Source organism: Carassius carassius, chromosome 3, assembly GCF_963082965.1.
Source record: "Carassius carassius chromosome 3, fCarCar2.1, whole genome shotgun sequence".
Classification (NCBI taxonomy): domain Eukaryota; kingdom Metazoa; phylum Chordata; class Actinopteri; order Cypriniformes; family Cyprinidae; genus Carassius; species Carassius carassius.
Window position 1 is genome coordinate 3,202,115 of NC_081757.1, and position 19,565 is coordinate 3,221,679.

A 19,565-nucleotide genomic window follows, 5' to 3' on the forward strand; every position below is an offset into this window, starting at 1 on the left:
TGTGGCCAGTCTGAGATGACGTTCCTCAATCTCAAACAATGCCTCCCCATGTGAAAATTGCTCGGTAATTTGATCTAATATCCAACATTTCACAAAACCTTCATATGAACAAATGAATTTCACATAGTTTTCAAAGTTATCTTCATTGAGAAGTTGCTTCAAAAGTGAGTACTGGAAAAATGCACGAGTGCTGAACTGGAATGCATGTTTACCTTGAAGCATTGCATCAATGATGTCTGGACCCAAGGAACTGTAGATGAATGATTCAACTGCAGGCTTTAAGCACAGTGTAGTGAATTGTTCAGCCTTTCTCTGACACTGATCACGATCATGGAACAGGTCTTTGAAATCATTGCGATATTTGTCTTTAACCTTACAAATGCATCTTTGTGGGTCATTCTCCTTAATGTAATGATCATGAATTTGTTGAAATTCTCTTGCAGTCATCCCACAAATGTGCAGTTTTAGGGACAGTTCAAATTTGTCTGAAAATCCCATCTTTTTGTGAGATGTCAGTCTTTCGTCAATTATGTTTAGGATTTCCTGAATAAAGGTGTCATGGTAATCTGAATGTCTCTCAGCCTTGTCTTGAATTAAATTACCACATTCCTGAATTATATTATCTGCCATATCCTGTAGACTTAGAGCATCGTCCTGAAAAAGGTAACGCTTCACTTTTTTGAAAAAGGTTTCTGTGGTTACTTTGAAGGGCTCTCTGCCACAGTTCTCTGGTTTCACTTGATTTAATTGCTCTGCAAAAAAACCTCCTTTCTGTTTTAGATTATTTCTTAGTTGCTTGAAAATGCTATCAAATATGTTTTTTCGGGAGAAACCACAAACTGACAATTCACTGACAGTTTGTTCCCAAATCTTTTCAAAAATATTGTTAAGCTCTACATCAGACTTCTCTATTTTCCTCATTGAAGAATTTTTGCGTAACTCCTCCAGTAAACCCAACACTTTTTTCTCCATTGTATCAGTGAATGTTTTCTTGATATAATCAAGTTTATCCATTCCTTTTCTGATTTCCACTGTTGCCTCAAGGTGAGTCAGGAGAGAGCTCTCCGTTTCCCTCCTGAGAGATTTTACACTGCTCACAAAATCTTCTTTAAACTTTTCCACTAGATAGACATGACCCTCTGTTTGTTCAAAGTATTTGGAAAGGTTTTCCATTGTTTTCTTTTCCAATGAGTCAAGCTTTGTGACAGCTTCTTGTTTCAGTCTGCACAGAAGATTTTGCATGTCTGACTTGTCTGATTCAAGTTTCATCATCTCAAAATTTGACACAGTAGTTTCAGCCTCTGTTAACCAAGAGTGCATATGCTTCTTGAAAGACCATTCCCATTTATGAAATTCTGCACACAGTCTCATGTATGCATCAGCAACCAAGCTATTCCTGAAACTAAATATGAAATTTTCATATTTGACTGCATTCCACAAGCTTTTTGTCCACTCCAAAAATTCTGTTATGTTGTTTCCAGATGTTTTGAGTTAGCATTCTCCAATTACATCAATCATGTTCTTTTTAAGGTCATAGACAGACTCGGAATAGCCAGCATTCACTGGTGCCATTGGAGGATTTCCATGCCAGAGTCCAGGAATATACCAATTGCAAGTCTCTGGATCATACTCCATCACATCAGTAAACATTTTATACTCTTCCTTGTTCTCCATTTTAGCTGCTGCCTCTGTCATCTCATTCAGCTGCTCCAGCAGAAGCTTTCGATCTTGCATGTTCTTGTCATGGGCTGATACATCAGCAACATTTTGGTGGACAAACTGACACTTAGGTTTTTTACCTATTTCCTTCATTCTGAGAAAAGCATGGACCACAATCTGCAAAATATCTTTCATCTCTGTGGAATTCTCCATTGCAATGTTGATAATTGTAATATCACTCAAACCAACAACAAGTGTGGCTAATTCATTGTCATGTTCATGACTATCATCTAGTTTTGCCAGCTCAGGAGATTTCAAACCTTCGGTGTCAATTATCACTAAATAATCACAACCAAGATTTTTCTTGATGTCCTCTGTGACTTTGATCAGCTGCATAAAAGCTCCTCTAGTGCATCGTCCACTGCTCACTGCGAACTGAACTCCAAACATGGTGTTCAGCAAGGTGGACTTCCCTGTGCTCTGGACTCCCAAAACTGTGACCACTATGATTTTATTATTGGGCAGCACCAAAATGTTCAGATAATGAAGCACATCACTCACCCATCTGAGAGGAATATTTGATGCATCTCCATCGACCAGTTCCAGAGGGAACCCATCCAACATCAGCTGAGCACATAGCCGGGGTAAGTGGCGCATTTGTTGATGTGATTGTACATTTTCTGGAAGCGACACTGCAGCTTCATAGAGTTGTCCCATTTCACGCAGGAAGTGCTCTACTCCTAAAGAACTGTTAGAGATCTGTTGGTCAAGCCGTGCAATTTCCTCTTTGTTTTCTGAAAATTGTTGACACTTTTCTTTGTACAGTTCTCTGAGACTAGAGAGGTTTTTTCGGGAGATATTGTCAAGGTTCATCCGCATCCACTTCAAGAAGTAGGCTCTCTCCTGATTTGAACTTGATAGTGCACTAACAAAGCAGGACATGGCCTCTGAGATATCATATTTACTCTGCTGTTTCCTGAGTTCAGTCTTTTTGATCTGGAGATCACTCTTGTATGCTTCTATGTTTTGATCACCAGCTTTCCGGAGTCTGCATTCCTCTTTCTCCAGTTTTGCCAAATCTTTCCAGATTTTACCCTGAAGGGGAAGCTGTGTCTCTTTGAACTGCAGTGTGTCCTGTATATTTTTCGTCAAGCCATGTGCATTATTTTTAGCATTCTGACATTCCTGGATGTCTTCATCAACTAAGATTCCGAGTTCATGTGCTAAGGTGTCCATTCCCTCCAGACGTGCTTTGTTGGAATGATTATTAATTATGAGATTTACTGAAGAATGCAGATTTTTAACAAAATTTGCATCATTTTGATTGGTCTTAAAAATTATGTTGTTTTTCTTCAGACTCATTTCAGAAGCTGTCCTTTTCAACTGCTCCAAATCAAATGCTTTGCTCTGTCTATTGCCCACTAAAAAAAACTGTGCTTTAGCATGTTGGTTGGTGAGTAACTTGTAGTTTGTGTCCAGATTGTCAAAGAACACAAAAACGGCAGTGGAGGTCTGGCATAGGAAGGTGTACTGTGTTTCAAAGGTACTGATGTCGCCTCTCAAGTTTGCAACAGCCACTGGTTCAGGAAAAACATCAATGTTTTTGTTTCCACAAGGTAGATACCAACTCATCTCCACTAACCCATTTGATATCTTTCTTGGAATGTCTCCACAATCCATATCTCGATGTACAAAGGTGTCATGATACTGTTGGGGGTTGCTAAGCAATTTGTTTAAGATCTGAGATTTAGAAATGCTGCAGTCACCAAGTCTAACAAAAGAAACTAGGGGCAGCTCAAAGTGAACAATTCTCTCCTCCACAAAGCCTCTTGGGTCTGACAAATAATGAGGTCTACATTTCTTCACAATATCTCTCATGGCCCAAAGCATTAACATGCACTGGTGAGTGTCACTGTTTGGAAGAAGCAAAGGCACAGAGAACTGACACATTGACATTTTTGAGACCATTTCCTGTTGGAGGAAACCATCTGAACAAAGGAAAAGGGTGGACACTATGTCTAAAGGATTTACACTGGTGTACTGATCATTCAGAAAATCCAATGATTCGTTGTTAAAATCTAAGCTTGACAAATCTTCACTCTCATCAGATGAATATTTGACACTTCTTGCAGTCACATTCACCATCATCAGTTTCTTCAGAAACAGCCATGGTAAGGATGATAGAGACTGGGCTGGCTCATCTGTCACTGACCTCTTCTCAATCTGTAGAACATCACTGAGGGAGAGTTTATTTGGGTAGTACTTCTCCAAACCCAATTCTTGTAAAAGGCTTTGGATGTTTGTTTCTGTTGAAAAAATTTTTTTAATGATTTTACTCAATACACATTTTTATATAAATGTTTAAAATAAGGCAATGTTTGTATAGAATTTGATATTATTCTACTAACTGGTTTGAGCATATGTGACTGCTTCTTTACTTCTGTTGCCATTTGGAAGCACTTTAGTAATGTAAAAACAGTACTTCTTTCCAGGACTTAGGTCACAGAAAGCCATAGTTCTTGAATTTGTCATCTTCTCCTGAATCATTCTTCCATTCTGGATGCAAGCAACATGAAAATTGTTCTCCTCACTGCCAGATGCATCCCAAATAAGAGAAACTGATGTAGTGCCCACAATCTCAACCTTGATGTTTTCAGGTGGGAGTGGCCCTGCAATAAACACGATACAAATATTTATATTGTAATTTCTTTTTTTTTGGTCAATTATACAGACACACTGTAATACAATTCTAGGTTCAGACAGAAAGATAATTACTGGTGCACGCAGTCGCTTTAACCTCCACACTGCGTTCTCCATTGTCTGATACTGAAACAAGGCTGAAAGTGTACTCAGTCCCTGGACACAGATCTTCCACCTCTATGGTTGAGGAATGTGTGATAGTAGTGGTCTTTGTAGAAGTGAGACTGTAGTAGGTCAACTCAAATGTAGTTATGTTGTCTGGATTATCCCAAGCAAGAGTAACAGAACTGGTCCCAATAAGCTGCACTGAGATTGCATTTGGTGCAGGGATATCTGAGGGAAAAAAAGACCAATATATTTTTATCATTTGAAAAGTAATGTCATTTAGTTTATCAAAGTCAGTAGCCTTTATATTGTTATGCATTCATATACATCATTTTGTTACCTTGTAACATGGAAACATCTTCCTTCTGATATGACTTAACAGCATGTGCTCCTGAAGTAAATGTTTGTTGTTCATCTTCAATGTATTCACTAGCATCTGCAAATTCCTTAATTTGAAGTTTTTAAAGCATTAGTGGCATGCAAACTCAGGTTTGTCAAGACTAAATTTGACAAATATTATTAAGTGTATGCATCTCTCAGTGACTAATAAAAGGCACATCATTTGCAAACAAATCTGTCTCGTGAAAGTGAAAGGAAGAGATGCTTACTTCCTCCTCACTGGAACAGTCCATTCCAACTACTTGTGAGTTGACTGAGACTCCTAAAAGGAAAACTGATCCAGTTTTAATTAGCCCAAATAAATTAGTAGACTATAAATCAATAATTAATTTTTAAGTGATTAATAGTGACTTCATTTATTTACATTAGTGTACAAGTTTACATTAAATAATCTCACACTATCCAAAGCTTTATAAAGAGCAACAGCAACAACAACAACAAACACGTGGTATAGCACCCAGGGCCAGCTCCAGGCATGGGCAGGGGTGGGCTGAGTCCACCCAAATGACCATCCTGCCCACCCAATCAGAATTATTTGGCTGCATTATTTGTGCATAGATTAAAACTGATCTGAAGCCGACTGTATTTTGAGATGTTTAAGCTATAGCTTGAGACTGCCCAAACAATCATACAATAATTTCAGAAAAATGCAGCATATTTATTTATTAGCTGAATATAAGTCATGCTGAAGTTTACTACACGAATATGTATCATAGCCTACCACTGAAATTACCTGAGCAGTTTTAATGTTTTAAAAGATAAATAAATAAATAAACATTCAATAAGGTGCGCTCACTGCATGGATGGGGCATAAGCATATATATATATATACATACATATATATATATATATATATATATATATACATTTTTTTTTTTTTTTTATTCCACTGTTTTGAATTGAGAGTTGGGCTGCGATTTACATTTGTGCTTTCAATATATTAGGAATACAACTAAAATTAAATGGATGCATATTTTAAAATGGCTAAAAATGTTATTTGCAGTTCAGATTACTTACTTTACAAAAATATGGTATTATTTATATAGTTCCTTTACCATTACCACTGTAGTCCTGTCCTAATATTTTCCTCAAAACTATAATGTAATGTTCTAGCAGGGGCGTAGAATTAGGGGGGGGCGCCATGTCCCTACCAATATCCAGCGAGTGCCCGGGCAATAATTTTGATCAAACAATTAAATATATGTATATGTTTTTGTAATTTTCTACACATCTGAAACGTCATACTATTGATATTACCTAAGAAATGCAATTAAAGTTTTATGTAGAAAACTGTGCACTTTCAAGGGTGCGTATTTATTACATGGCGAATGTAGTTCACCAGAAGAGAAGCGCAGCGCCAAGATAAGAACAACTCCCCAGCTAACAGGGAACGTTCCAAGGAACATTCACTAACGTTCTTTAAAAGTTGTGTAAATGTTAGTACAAAACATTATTAAAATAATATTTTTTTTTTTTCTTTTAGAGAAATAGGCCTAAAGGCTATTTTAGCTCCCCTCACTCCACAACATATCATTTCAATTAAATTTATTTATTCAACACAAATTAAAATGTTTCCGTATTCACGATGTAATTGAATGCCAAAATATGATTTATGTACTTCATTTGCATTCCAATATCAAATATGTTTTGCATAACATTACGGTAGTACAGTGATAACACTTCACAGCACTGATTTTACTGCATATTTAAACTGAGCAGTGTGTTTTTTTCCCCCCATGTTTGACTGACTGTATTATTAATGATAATGAACAGGCTGCATTGTCCAAGTAGCAAAGTTTAACTGTGAGTGTGCATGCAGCACCAGTGCAATCACTTGAGTTTTTCCTTTTAACAGTGAGTGAAGTGACATTCAGCCAAGTATGGTGACCCATACTCAGAATTTGTGCTCTGCATTTAACCCATCCGAAATGCACACACTGTGAACACACACCCGGAGCAGTGGGCAGCCATTTATGCTGCAGCGCCCGGGGAGCAGTTGGGGGTTTGATGCCTTGCTCAAGGGCACCTAAGTCGTGGTATTGAAGGTGGAAAGAGAACTGTACATGCACTCCCCCCACCCACAATTCCTGCCGGCCCGGGACTCGAACTCACAACCTTTCGATTGGGAGTCCAACTCTCTAACCATTAGGCCACGACTTCCCACAACAGCAACTACTCCTTTTAGTTGTAAAGATAATCCGAATTGTAAACAGTTTGCTTTTATTTGTGCAGATTCATAATAAAAACAAATCTTTTTGCATAAAATAAGCCTAAAAAAAATAGGATGCCGCTTTCTACTGTCTGTTTCCTTTTGTGCAGCAAAAAAATTAAACGAAACTGCATTTTTCGATCATTTTCATAAATATAGGGCAGATTTGTTTATTGTTATGTTTTTCTCCTCCTGCAGAAGCGCTGCAGGTGCGTGATATGATTTGAAGACCTTGTGAATACTCATGTTCTGCTTTTTGTACATGTCAAATTAATCCCCGGGAGACAAATGTTAGTATTTTTAACGGGTCTCAGACACTGATCCTCTCTAATTTAATTTAATTCTAATTTAAAATAATATTGTCGGTTAATGGTTAATAATCAGTTAATGACCGTTGGTTGTCGGTTGGGAAAAATAACCAAAATGTTCATCCTTAAGTTGAACATAGGTGAACCACAAAAATTTTTAAATTCTGTCATGGTTTACTCACCCTCATGTTGTTCAAACCCATTTTGATTTTATTGTATTAATCTTTAGATAATTATTATTTTTTATAATCTTTCATCATTTTTGTCTTTCCATTGGAAGTCTAGGCAGTAGACTTATTATTTCATAGGAATTTGTAATAACACAGTTTGTAACATCAGCTAATCTGTTTACTTTACAGATGGAGTGTGGAGAGACCGGACAGTTCCCACAGTGCTAGTTTTTCAGCACCCACACCCCACACACAAATTCATATAGAAGTTTTCAATAATAAAAAGTTCGTATGATAGTTTATATTTAGCTATGAAGCTATAGTTTATTGTCATAAATATTAAACTAAATATTAAAGTACCTCTGTAGTGAAAATCAAGTTTTTATGCTGTTTATTTGTCTTTGTGGTTTTAAATATTGCTACGTCACAATCCAATAACCAATCGCATCTAAGAATCAATTCCTATCATTAGCATGCCAATACCAGCATACAAGCACAAAACTAAAAATAAATTATAGCAAAAAAAAAAAATACCATTAAGCTGTGGTTTAATGTGAATTTAGATACAATATTTGACTACAGGGGACTTAATGTTTTTTTTACATGATATGAAATTTTCACCAGTCTGTTCAATGTGTTAATGGGATTTTTGAAAGTGATTATCTTTAATAATTCAGATACCTGTTGAAATGCACATGTAATTATATGCTTGCTTGGATCTGGAATGTTGTGTTAATAAACATTATGTTGAAAGAGAATGTTGCAACAGTATTAAATAAAAAAATAAAATAAAAGAACACCCAATCATTTTCGCTGTTTTGATGTTTTACAACATATTCATAACTCCTAAACAGTCAAGTATGTTTTGGAATGCTGTCTGTCTTCATTTGAGTAAAATACCCTTGACCCAGCTAACAAATTTATGTTCTGAGAACGTTTTCCTAACGTTCCCTTTTGGTTGTAGGAACGTTATTTAGAAAGTTCCAAAAACTTTGAAATGTCCAGTTTGCTTAACATTCCCAGAATGTTATTTTACAGTATGGTTAGCATAACGTTCCTGTAACGTACTTGCAACCTAGTTTTTATTTAAAAACAATATCCTATGAACGTTTATTTTACATTCCGATAACGTTAAAATGTTCAGTTTGCTTAACGTTGCTAGAACGTTATTTTACAGTATGGTTAGCATAACGTTCCTGCAACGTACTTGCAACCTAATTTTTATTTAAAAACTATCCTATGAACGTTTATTTTACATTCCAAGAACGTTAAAATGTCAAGTTTACTTAACGTTGCTGGAATGTTATTTTATGGTTAGCATAATGTTCCTACAATGTTCTTTCCACTTACATTTTATTAAAAATAAAACATTGTATAAACATTAATTTGAACATTACAAAGTGTAGCTTAATAAAGTGTTATTTTCAGGTTAATGTCAAAAGCAAACCTACACCCTTGTGTTCTAGATATGATTATGGCCTTGTTTGGTATAAATAAAAAAGTTAGTTGAAAAAAATACCAGTGTAGAAACAATGATACAGAGAAAGAGAACAAAGATGATGTATAGGAGTAATTGACGACGGGCCGTTGAATTATTAGAAAAATAATGCATTATTCCGCTTATACTACGGTTACCATACCTCAAGACATCGATCTGATGATTTATGTAAAGGGATTCGTCGGGTTTTTGTACTTAAATCGCTATTGTGAGTAGGACTATCCTAGTGCAATGGACTATAACATATCAAAGTGATAACCTGTAGAACAAATGGATGTTGTTGTACACACAGCATGGGTCTGCAGACCATTGACACAAAGGTAAGACGCGATAACTTATGTTTATTAAGATTTGCTGGTATTATGGCTTGGTCTTGTGCATTTGCACACAAGGGATCGGCTGTTTTAATTCTTCTCTTGCAATTAATGTTACGTTAGACTTCCTTAGCCACCAACTTAATTAGCTAGTTACGGTTTGCGTTCATACAGCAAGTATTGGGGGAGATGATTGTTGAGTAGTCAGTATCTTGTTTAATTATTGCTTGAATCTATTGCTGAATTCTGGAATAGTTGTGATGATGATGATGATGATGATGATGATGATGATGATGAGGAATGGATCAAGTTTTAGTCAAAATGCCTGATGTAGATTGGATGGTTCCATTCTCGAGGTCGGACATCCGGGACTTTTACTCCCATAATGCACTGCGCGCAACAAACAAGCGCTCGCCATTAAGCAACACGAAGCGGAAGACAAACGAGCGCAGATCTGTCGAGAAAACTGCCGAGAATCATGCCTAAAAAATTAGCAATGATTCGGCAAATCAAAGAATAACAAAATAATACCACTGCAGAGATGGCCACTCAATTTTCTGTTGCTATGTTATGACATTGCTATGCATAATGGTTGGCAGCTCTACACTGATAAGCAACAATGAAATGCACTAGTTGTGTGGGGAATAAGATACGTTTCTGCAGTTAGTCTATTTTTGCTTTTTTGAAAAAACTGTGTCCCTCACTGACACTGTACAAGCTGTGCCACTGACAGATTGAGCCCAATACAGCCATTGTGTAACAAAGTGCTTTTGAATAAACATGTTTTTTTTCTAAATGAACAGTTAATGTAATCGACGCTTGATGGGTATTTAAACATGACTGCAAGTGTAGGACACATGGTATGTACACATGGTGTTCATACCAGGGGATTTGATGAGGTAATTGTATATGTCTGGATACTCGAGCCTGGGCCATGCCTTTGGGTTGTTCTCCCAGGACTCAGCTGGATGTCGATAGGGACAAGATTGTAACGTTAAACCTACAAGCGACAGCTTTCTGTGGTACCTGGTCAATGCAGGCGCAAGTAGACCTTCTATATATTGATAAGACATTCTGTAATAGAAGAAAGAAGATCTGTATTTGTATAGCTGCTAGCGCCTTTCACATACATGTAACGTTGGCTAACGTTAGTCACAAAGCGCTTTACATGAGTGTTTTATTACATTCACTTCACTTCTCACCACCGACATACATTCGCATACACAGATATCATTCATCATTAATACAAAGTAGACCGTTAGTATCCATAACTGACATAATCCACAACAAAACTTCTGTGAATAGATACCTTTTTGATTTTCCTCGGGTTTTGCCTTGATTGCCTTCGGTTTGTTTTACCCTTCAAACACGGCGGCGGCTTGTTGCTATGCAGGTCACATGATTTGTGACGTAACGCCGACCAAGAGAATGTTGTTGTGAATTGAGAGCAGTCAGATCATGGTGTGATAGTCAATAGTGTTCATCTGTGCTACACGTATTTTTGCTTTTTCAATCTTGATAAAATTTGTAGTGCTTAAGTTGTGTTGTGCGTAGATATGGTAAATTGTACTGGGAATTAAATCAAATTATTACATGGCTTGGTTGAGTTCCACTGTAGAATGAAGTCTGTTATTTCTTGATAATAACACCGTTGCCATGAAAAACAGAGCGTTGCTATGGACGCGGCAGGATTCTAATCGTAGAGACGGAACTATTTTCTTTAGCGGAAGCAATACAATCGTGTTTAAATCAATAAACTCTTTTTTAAATCAATATTTTGTGTCAAATTATTGATTTATTTGGTGGGTAGCCATGTAATAAGCGGGATAATGTAGAGCGAGGCCCGATTTTGGGTTAGATTTTTTTCCCCGTTTTCAGTGGTTATAACAAAGCAACATGAAAGAGAAATTTGGTAATCATTGTTTAGGTACATTAAACCACGTCATGGCCATGTCATATTGTCAACATGGTACTTATATGATGATATGAAGCAGATTAGTGGGTCATATATCATATGTCTAATGCTTTGTATCATATTCAGCCAATTGAAATTTGAAATTATTCAGCCAAGTGATGATATCTCAGATCATTATTTAGTTCTGTGCAAACTTCATATAGCCAAAATTGTAAATCCTACTTCTTGTTACAAGTATGGAAGAACAATCACTTCTAACAAAAAGACTGCTTTTTAAGTTATCTTCCTGATGTATCCAAATTCCTTAGCATATCCAAAACCTCAGATCTTGATGATGTAACAGAAACTATGGACTCTCCTTTTCTAGCACTTTAAATACAGTTGCTCCTTTATGCTTAAGGAAGGTTAAGGAAAACAGTTTGACACCATGGTATAATGAGCATACTCGCACCCTAAAGAGAGCAGCCCGAAAAATGGAGCGCAGCTGGAGGAAAACAAAACTAGAGGTATTTCGTATTGCTTGGCGGGAAAGTAACATATCCTACAGAAAAGCATTAAAAACTCAATCTCAATTCGTACAGCTGAGTCTTTACTCATTTTCAAGAAACAGCTCATTTTCAAGAAACAGCCACAGAAACTATGGACTCTCCTTTTCTAGCACTTTAAATACAGTTGCTCCTTTATGCTTAAGGAAGGTTAAGGAAAACAGTTTGACACCATGGTATAATGAGCATACTCGCACCCTAAAGAGAGCAGCCCGAAAAATGGAGCGCAGCTGGAGGAAAACAAAACTAGAGGTATTTCGTATTGCTTGGCGGGAAAGTAACATATCCTACAGAAAAGCATTAAAAACCCAATCTCAATTCGTACAGCTGAGTCTTTACTCATTTTCAAGAAACAGCTAAAGACTCATCTTTTTCGCCTGCACTTAACCAACTAACACTAGCACTTTTCCTTTTCTTGTCTTTTAATTAAAAAAAAAAAAAAAAAAACCTACCTATGCGTTCTATACTAGACTAACTGAGACTTGTCATGGCACTTGTATACTGTTGTTGTTCTCTTGTTGACCTGACTGCTTCTGTTGTTCTCATTTGTAAGTCGCTTTGGATAAAAGCGTCTGCTAAATGATTAAATGTAAATGTAAATGTAAAAACTGCTAGATCCGATTACTTTTCTTCTCTTTTAGAAGAAAACAAACAACCCCAGGTATTTATTCAATACAGTGGCTAAATTAACGAAAAATAAAGCCTCAACAAGTCACTTCATCTACAGCGATATCGTTGACTTGATTGCAAATAAATGCACAGACACTATTTAATTGAACAGAGATGACATAACTGAATTCAATAATGAACTGCCTTTAACTATCATTTTTTTTCATTATTGACACTGTTTTCCTAATGAATGTTGTTCAGTTGCTTTGACGCAATGTATTTTGTTTAAAGCGCTACATAAATAAAGGTGACTTTGACTTTGTACGGCTTTCTTCTTCATAAAACGAGTCGGACATCATCACATTTTTGTATACATTTTTATTTATTTACATTAATAAGATACAGGACGTCTTTCAAAACATGACCTGCGCGAAAGAGAAAAAAAAATGCATCATTGTACCCAGCACTTCTGAAAATGCACTTCTGAATGCGTCTCTGTCCCCACCACATTTCAAACCAAACTGACGCCCATGATAAAATCGTTAAGGCAGCGCTGACAACACATTCTTTGTGCAAACTGCGTGACCGTTACTGTTAACTATGCGAAGTGATATGGAAATGTAATGCGGTCAGGAGAGCTGCCTGGAACTACTTTCGCCGTGCGTTTCCTAGAAAATAATTGCACGCCTCAGAACGTTCGTCAGCCAATCAGATTCAAGCATAACGGCTCTAGTATAATTATTATTATTCAATAAAGATAAAAAGTTTATTTTGTTGTGAAACTGCATGATATTCTATGCTGCCCATGAAAGTTTTTTTTCTACATATAACAGCCTATAGCCTAGTTAATGTAGATAATATAGCAGTATCTACAGTATAAATATCTAGTTGTTTTCCCCTTTGCAATACAAACCCCCACCACATGTTTACAGGGACCCAACTGGTCCCTGATAGTGAAGTCAGAAAGATAATCACGTCCCACTGCAAAACTCTGAAGAGATTCGCGTGCGCTCACTAAAATTGCGTAGCAACGCAATTAAACACCAACCACAATTTTTGTTGTCCTTTATTTTCATTTGTTATCTTTTATAACGCCTGTAACACACATATTCATTCACCACCCTGAATTGTAGTCTATTATCCTAACCTGTGTCGGAGAAAAATGTAGGCTTTTTGTCATATGACAAAGATTATTTTTAAAAATTTAGGCCTACAATAGGCTAACAAATAACACTTTAGGCAGGTTAAGACAGTGATTCAGCAAATACTTTCAATTAGTACTAAAGGTAGCTACTTACAATTGGTTATCCACGTCTAGTGAAAGAAAACCTCCGCATTTCAAAGGAATCTAACCACGCCTGACACTTTTATACTCTTGAGTTAGGGACTCAACAGGACTAAACCATATAGGCAACTGCAATAAAAAATGCACTGCGTGAGCGTTTACCATGTTAGTGTACGTTCTTACAAAACATTTGCTTTCATTTTCGTTGTCTCCGAATTAACTAAAAGATATTAATTATATTTGCGCATTAACGTAACACATTTCAGTGGTATGGTCCTAACGCCGAAAATGAAACTCTGATTTACATCTAAAACGAAACTGATACACAACATGACTTTTCTGAGAAATGGTGTCGGGGGGTAAGGGGGGTTGATTGTCCCGGTAATCTGCTCACTCATACGGTTTATTTATTTATTTACATCTTCTTTATAATGGTTTTCTGTGGGAAAACATTTAATGTTCATAGTGCATTATATTCATATTCTGTGCGGATCTGCCCACCTGTACATAATTTGCGTCATCAGAAAGTTGTATTATTAAGTTTGGTATGTCAATATCACTGTCTTAGTACATTAGTACTTAATACAATCCTGGTAAAAACAAAAAACTGATGGCCATCATTTTGCCTTCCAGATGTGCATTTCTACAGGTGAAAACTACACTTTTTAAAATAAAGGTACTTCACGATGTCATTGAATAACTTTTTTTTGTCTAAATGGTTCCATAAAGAACCTTTAACATATGAAAAACTGTACTGTTTCACAAAAGGTTATTTGTGGCGAAAGAAAGTTCTTCAGATTATAAAAAGTTACACTCTAACAAATGCTGGGTTGTTGCAACCCAAATTTGGATCAAATATGGACTAACCCAACTTTTGGGTTAAAATTGTAATGTAAAAATTTAACCCAATGGTTGGGTTAGTCCATATTTGACCCAAAGTTGGGTTGAAACAAACATTTTTAGAGCGTAAGAAAGAGATGGTTCTTTTAAGAACCTTTGATTTAATGGTTCTTTGTGGAACCAGAAATGGTTCTTATATGGCATCGCTGTGAAGATCCTTTTAAGCACCTTTATTTTTAAGGGTGTACGAATTATGCCAAGCCCAAGATGTATTACAAAAACATATGGTGAGATGAAATTGTACGGTCAGTTCCTGTTAAAATCCATTAGACACTGGTAAATTATTGTGTGAGCAATGGGTTGTGCTTATATTTTATTTTTATAAACATACTGTGATTTCCATCAATAAGCCAGATTCCTTTATGAGCAGAATCTCTGATCATTCAGTCTGTTGTCAAAACCTCCTAGTGTTCCATTGGTCAAACAGGTTTATATGGCAGGGTAAAAAAAGGTTATGCTTTGCATATGGTAGCTTTCACACTTTCAGTTATCAGTCGGGCTTGAAACACCATGGAAGAACAAATGGATTTGCCTGCTTTTGCATTTAAAAACTGGAAATTTTGTCACAAATACTGAGAACTTCTCAACATCTCACTTTCTGATGGCTCTTTGGAAGATTTTTATCTTCAGGCTTCTTCTATTAACAGGTTTGCGTCTGGCAGGTGGCACAGTCTCTGACAGCTTTAAAGAATGCAGTCAGTTCTTCTACATGCACACAGCACCCACAGGTGTCCGAGGGGGCAATCTGAAGAGGATATGCCAACGATACGGAGATAAACTACGTTACGCCACGCTGTATGACAGCAGTCGCCGTTTGGCGCTTTATTCGGCTTACACCTTCAAAAAGTCAGATGGACAGCGGAGGATGGACACACCCTGGATGTATGAACCACAGGTAGCAGATTACCTTAGAAAATGAATATCTTAATTAATAAAGTAATCATTTGTGTAGTCTATTATACCATTTTAAATATTCTACATCGTTTGAACAAAATAGGTCTTTGTTTTGACAACAGAGAATTCATCACATAGCAGTAAAATGGTACTGTTGCTGTTCCGTCAATATGAGTTTCTATGGATTTTTATTTCTTGTTTTTCCCCCTCAGCTGGTTTCTGCTGATGAAAGCGGGAACATGAGAGAGTTGCCTTCTAGTGGTGAAACCGACCAACTGCTTGAGGAGAGCCAGGCTGTGTTAGCAGACTATGTTGATGCAGTGGAGTACGAGCGTGGCCCACTCAACCCTGACCAGCACCAGGCGGACAACCAAGACAAAGCAGCTACCTATACTCTCACAAATGTAGTACCTCAGATCACAGACTTACTGGAGGGTCCATGGTCCATTTATATCGATATGGTACGTCGCCGCCTGAATAACTTCTGCCGTGGTGCTGCCTATGTGGTGACTGGGGTGACTGTATCAGGGGTGACCATCCAAAGAGGAAGAGAGGACCGCATGGCTGTCCCAAAGCACTTGTGGTCCGCTTATTGCTGTCCAAGGTTTGATCGAAACTCACCCTATGATGTACGATACATGTTTCCCACTTATGCAGCATATGCTTTGAATGAGATAGTGGGACACAGTGTTACTGAAGTGCCTTTGAAAGCTTTAGAGGCCTTTCTGAAAAGTCAGACTGACATGGACAAAAGCGTGAGCATCTTTTTTAAAGACTGTCTCACAGAAAATACACATGCCAATTAGGGAGTGAATGAAGCGACTCAACACTCCAGCCAGACATATGAAATAATTCTCCAAAAAAAATCGGTTCATTTTAAATGGAAAATGTATTGAATCTATAGAAAAGTACTCTTTTTTAAAAATGTTACATAATACTGGGAATATGGAGCTTATACTCGAGGAGTAAACACACATCAATTATAGTCCCAAATTGAGCAAAATTTTTCATAAGGTTTTGATCATGTTGATTTATTTTAGTGTTAAGAACAATTTGTGAAAATTACTGTGACAAGTGGGGCGGGGCCGAGGGATGTGGGAACCAGCGAGGCCGGTGGAGTGATTGGGAAATGAGCGACACCTGCCACCCACCACCGGTCTCGAGTCCCACAGAGGAGATGGAAGGATATAAAACTGGAGCGACGACAGTGAAGGACGAGAGAGGACCAGGCCTGGGCTTTATTTTATGTTTTGGTTTTTATTTGTGTTTTATTGTTTTGTGTTTATTTTGTTATTAAAGTCTTTGTTTGATTGTCCGCCGGTTTCCGCGTCCTTCTTCCCGATGATTATGGAGTTTTTATTATTATGATTACATTTAAATGGTTCTTACTTTATGAATGTAAAAACCATTCAAGAGCATAATGTAAACAAACTAAAAAATAAGTAAATAAGAGATATATATCCAGAGAATTTGGCTTGCAGTAGCCTGTGCTTTAATATTAATATTAATTTTATTCAATTTGAATGCAGTCAGGCAAGACTACCTGTGAAGAGAGTAAAGTAACCTATCAGACTTTGTCGTAGTCTTTGTAGATGATTTCCATATTATCATGGCACACTGCAGAGCAAGTTGTGTGTCCATGACTTTACACGGCTTGTATCACTGCATTTAAATATCACTTTGTTGATATAGTGACATGAATGTGAATTTGAAGATGTTATAACTGCTGAAATTGTGAACACATCTCAGTGGTGACTATGCTCTACTGTTTGAAGGTTTTGAGTTGTTGTCATTTTTACTGAACTGAGTACAATAGGTGCAACACGGAAAGATAAGTCAAGGAACAGTCCATCTAGCATTAAATTTATTCTTCTCACATTTACGAAGAAAACATTTCACAAGTTTGTGTGTCCATAATCTTGGCATTAGTGGTAAGATTTGGCTTGATGTCTCCAATGGAGGGCTCAGAGAGACAAAAGATAAATGAATATGCATAAAAGGAGAAGAGGAGATGCTGAAAGAACTAACAACAGAAGTGGTAAGAGGATGTTTTTTTATACTTGGATATTAATTGGAAGATTAGATGGGAGTACCCCTCCCGAAATTACATTCATAACTTTTCTAAAAGTATAATTTCGTGAAATTTCTATCACCTCCTATTCAGGCTCAGGTTGCAGGCTGACTGGAAAACTATATTTACCTTTAAGGAGCCAATGAACTTTAGGCCAGCAGTGAGCAAATTCACCTTGATGATTTGCATGATGAAGATAATGGCACACTGAAGTTCATCTATCAGTTAGTTCAGACTATCCGAACATGGTTTTGCATGTACTTTGTACTCTGCATTAGAATTTTTAATGGTCCTCATTTTATTCTCTTCCTACCAGTGCAGAGGCAGTCAATTTTTTTTTATTCTTGTGATGCTTTCAGTCCTAAGAACATTTTACAGAGAAGACAGACAACAATTTAAAGTCTTTAGGACAACATGAAGCTCACAGTCTATTGCTGGTCACTGATGTGTTTGATATTAAGATCACAAGCCGGAGTTGTGGACGACTTCTCCCAAGTAGATCGCTGTAAGGATTTCCTTTATATGGGCACTCCACCACGAGGTTACCTCACTACTTCCCTAAAGAAGATCTGCCAGCGCCATGTGGACAAGCCTCGCTTTGTTACCCTCTACGACCCCCAAAAACACATCCCCATATATTCAGCATACACCTTCAAGAAATCAGATGGGGAGAAACGGGTAGACATTCCCTGGATGTTTGAGCCACAGGTGAGTGTGTGTTAACAAAAACATGATTAGTATATTCTGTATTGTTCAAAAGTTTAAGGTCTGTTTTTTTATTATTGTTTTTATTTAGCGAGGATGCAATAAATTAATACAGAATTTGCAATGCAAAAATGTAGTAAAAACTTTCTGAAAAAGTTGTTTAATTGTGTGTTTTGTTTTGTTTTTTGTAACATTCCTGTGTGACGTATCACGTTTCCACAATAATATCAAGCAATAATATCAAACAGCATAATTGTTTTCAACTTTGATAATATTAACAACAACAAAAATGTTTCTTGTTGAATATTTCTCTCCTGAAATGTTTAAATGTGATCTGGGTTAGGTTCTCTTCATGGATCTGAGAATATAAACTCATCTTAATCTCATGCTCATCACCTGCATTTTTCATTTTGCACAGCTGGCAACTGATAAAGGAAGCAGTAACATGGAACCCTTTCCTCAGTCTTCCTTAATGCACAAAAACTTTGAAGACACGCAGGCTGTGTTAGAAGACTACGTTGATGTAGTGCAATATGAACGTGGCCAAATGAGTCCCGATGAGCATCAGGCAGACCCGCTGGACAAAGCTGCCACCTACACACTGACCAATGTAGTTCCCCTGATAAGGGAGTTCAATTTTGGTCCCTGGAGCACACAGGTGGAGGTTACCCGCAAACGGCTCAATAATTATTGTCATGGAAAGGCTTATGTGATCACTGGGGTGACAACATCAGGTAATATGATCCGACGTGATAACCTAGATCGTGTGGCCATCCCAGAGTTCATGTGGACAGCCTATTGCTGCTCAGATTACGATCACAATGCTCCCTACTCAGAGCGGTATAAGTTTCCAGCGTTCGGCGCCTACGGTCTTAATGATCGCGTGAACAACCACATGGTGGAGGTTCCTATCAAAAATCTGGAGAAGTTTCTCAAGGGCAAAATGGAGGTGGACAAGAACTTCCAGATCTTTTACAGTGACTGTGTGTCAGATGCATAAAGATTAGAATAGGATAATAAACCAGTCCAATGGGTTCATTATCATAACGATGGCAGATACTATATTAAACTTAATACAAAAGAATATGCATTGCATTTGTGTGTAATGAATGGTAATATTTTAATTCATCAAATTATAGGAATAGTTCGCTCAAAAATGAAACTTTTGTCATCATTACTCAACCTGTATGAGTTTATTTCTTTTGTTGAACATACTAGAAGATATTTTGAAGAATGTGGGTGATTGGTGCCCTTTAACCATTTTTTTTCCATACTATGG

General features: G+C 37.1%; 3 protein-coding genes across 3 annotated transcripts; 2 read left to right on the forward strand and 1 right to left on the reverse strand.

The window, feature by feature from the left end:
* Positions 1-934: 934 nt before the first annotated feature.
* si:dkey-85k7.12 (up-regulator of cell proliferation) lies at positions 935-13,829 on the reverse strand. The gene is made up of 6 exons (XM_059525166.1): positions 13,730-13,829; positions 5,073-5,125; positions 4,805-4,910; positions 4,435-4,692; positions 4,068-4,328; positions 935-3,965 (listed from the first exon to the last, which is right to left on the reverse strand). Exons 2-6 carry the CDS (start codon positions 5,094-5,096, stop codon positions 1,492-1,494), a joined length of 3,123 nt encoding a protein of 1,040 aa, XP_059381149.1. The 5' UTR covers positions 5,097-5,125; positions 13,730-13,829; the 3' UTR covers positions 935-1,491.
* A 1,315-nt stretch (positions 13,830-15,144) lies between these two features.
* On the forward strand, positions 15,145-16,499 carry si:dkey-85k7.11 (endonuclease domain-containing 1 protein). Its single transcript, XM_059521519.1, has 2 exons — positions 15,145-15,511; positions 15,723-16,499. Exons 1-2 carry the CDS (start codon positions 15,218-15,220, stop codon positions 16,314-16,316), a joined length of 888 nt encoding a protein of 295 aa, XP_059377502.1. The 5' UTR covers positions 15,145-15,217; the 3' UTR covers positions 16,317-16,499.
* Positions 16,500-17,330: 831 nt separating this feature from the next.
* On the forward strand, positions 17,331-19,540 carry si:dkey-85k7.10 (endonuclease domain-containing 1 protein). The gene is made up of 2 exons (XM_059521532.1): positions 17,331-18,289; positions 18,705-19,540. Exons 1-2 carry the CDS (start codon positions 17,996-17,998, stop codon positions 19,284-19,286), a joined length of 876 nt encoding a protein of 291 aa, XP_059377515.1. The 5' UTR covers positions 17,331-17,995; the 3' UTR covers positions 19,287-19,540.
* Positions 19,541-19,565: the final 25 nt, after the last annotated feature.

What these genes read in the sequence shown, in the direction of transcription:
- si:dkey-85k7.11 (XM_059521519.1), top strand. Translation starts at nt 15,218, where the DNA reads ATGGCTCTTTGGAAGATTTTTATCTTCAGGCTTCTTCTATTAACAGGT. An exon ending in CCTGGATGTATGAACCACAG is followed by an intron (nt 15,512 to 15,722) that starts GTAGCAGATTAC and finishes TTTCCCCCTCAG; the next exon opens with CTGGTTTCTGCTGATGAAAG.
- si:dkey-85k7.10 (XM_059521532.1), top strand. Translation starts at nt 17,996, where the DNA reads ATGAAGCTCACAGTCTATTGCTGGTCACTGATGTGTTTGATATTAAGA. An exon ending in CCTGGATGTTTGAGCCACAG is followed by an intron (nt 18,290 to 18,704) that starts GTGAGTGTGTGT and finishes CATTTTGCACAG; the next exon opens with CTGGCAACTGATAAAGGAAG.
- si:dkey-85k7.12 (XM_059525166.1), bottom strand. Translation starts at nt 5,096, where the DNA reads ATGGACTGTTCCAGTGAGGAGGAA. An exon ending in ACTGTTCCAGTGAGGAGGAA is followed by an intron (nt 4,911 to 5,072) that starts GTAAGCATCTCT and finishes CTTCAAATTAAG; the next exon opens with GAATTTGCAGATGCTAGTGA. An exon ending in AGTCACATATGCTCAAACCA is followed by an intron (nt 3,966 to 4,067) that starts GTTAGTAGAATA and finishes TTTTTTCAACAG; the next exon opens with AAACAAACATCCAAAGCCTT.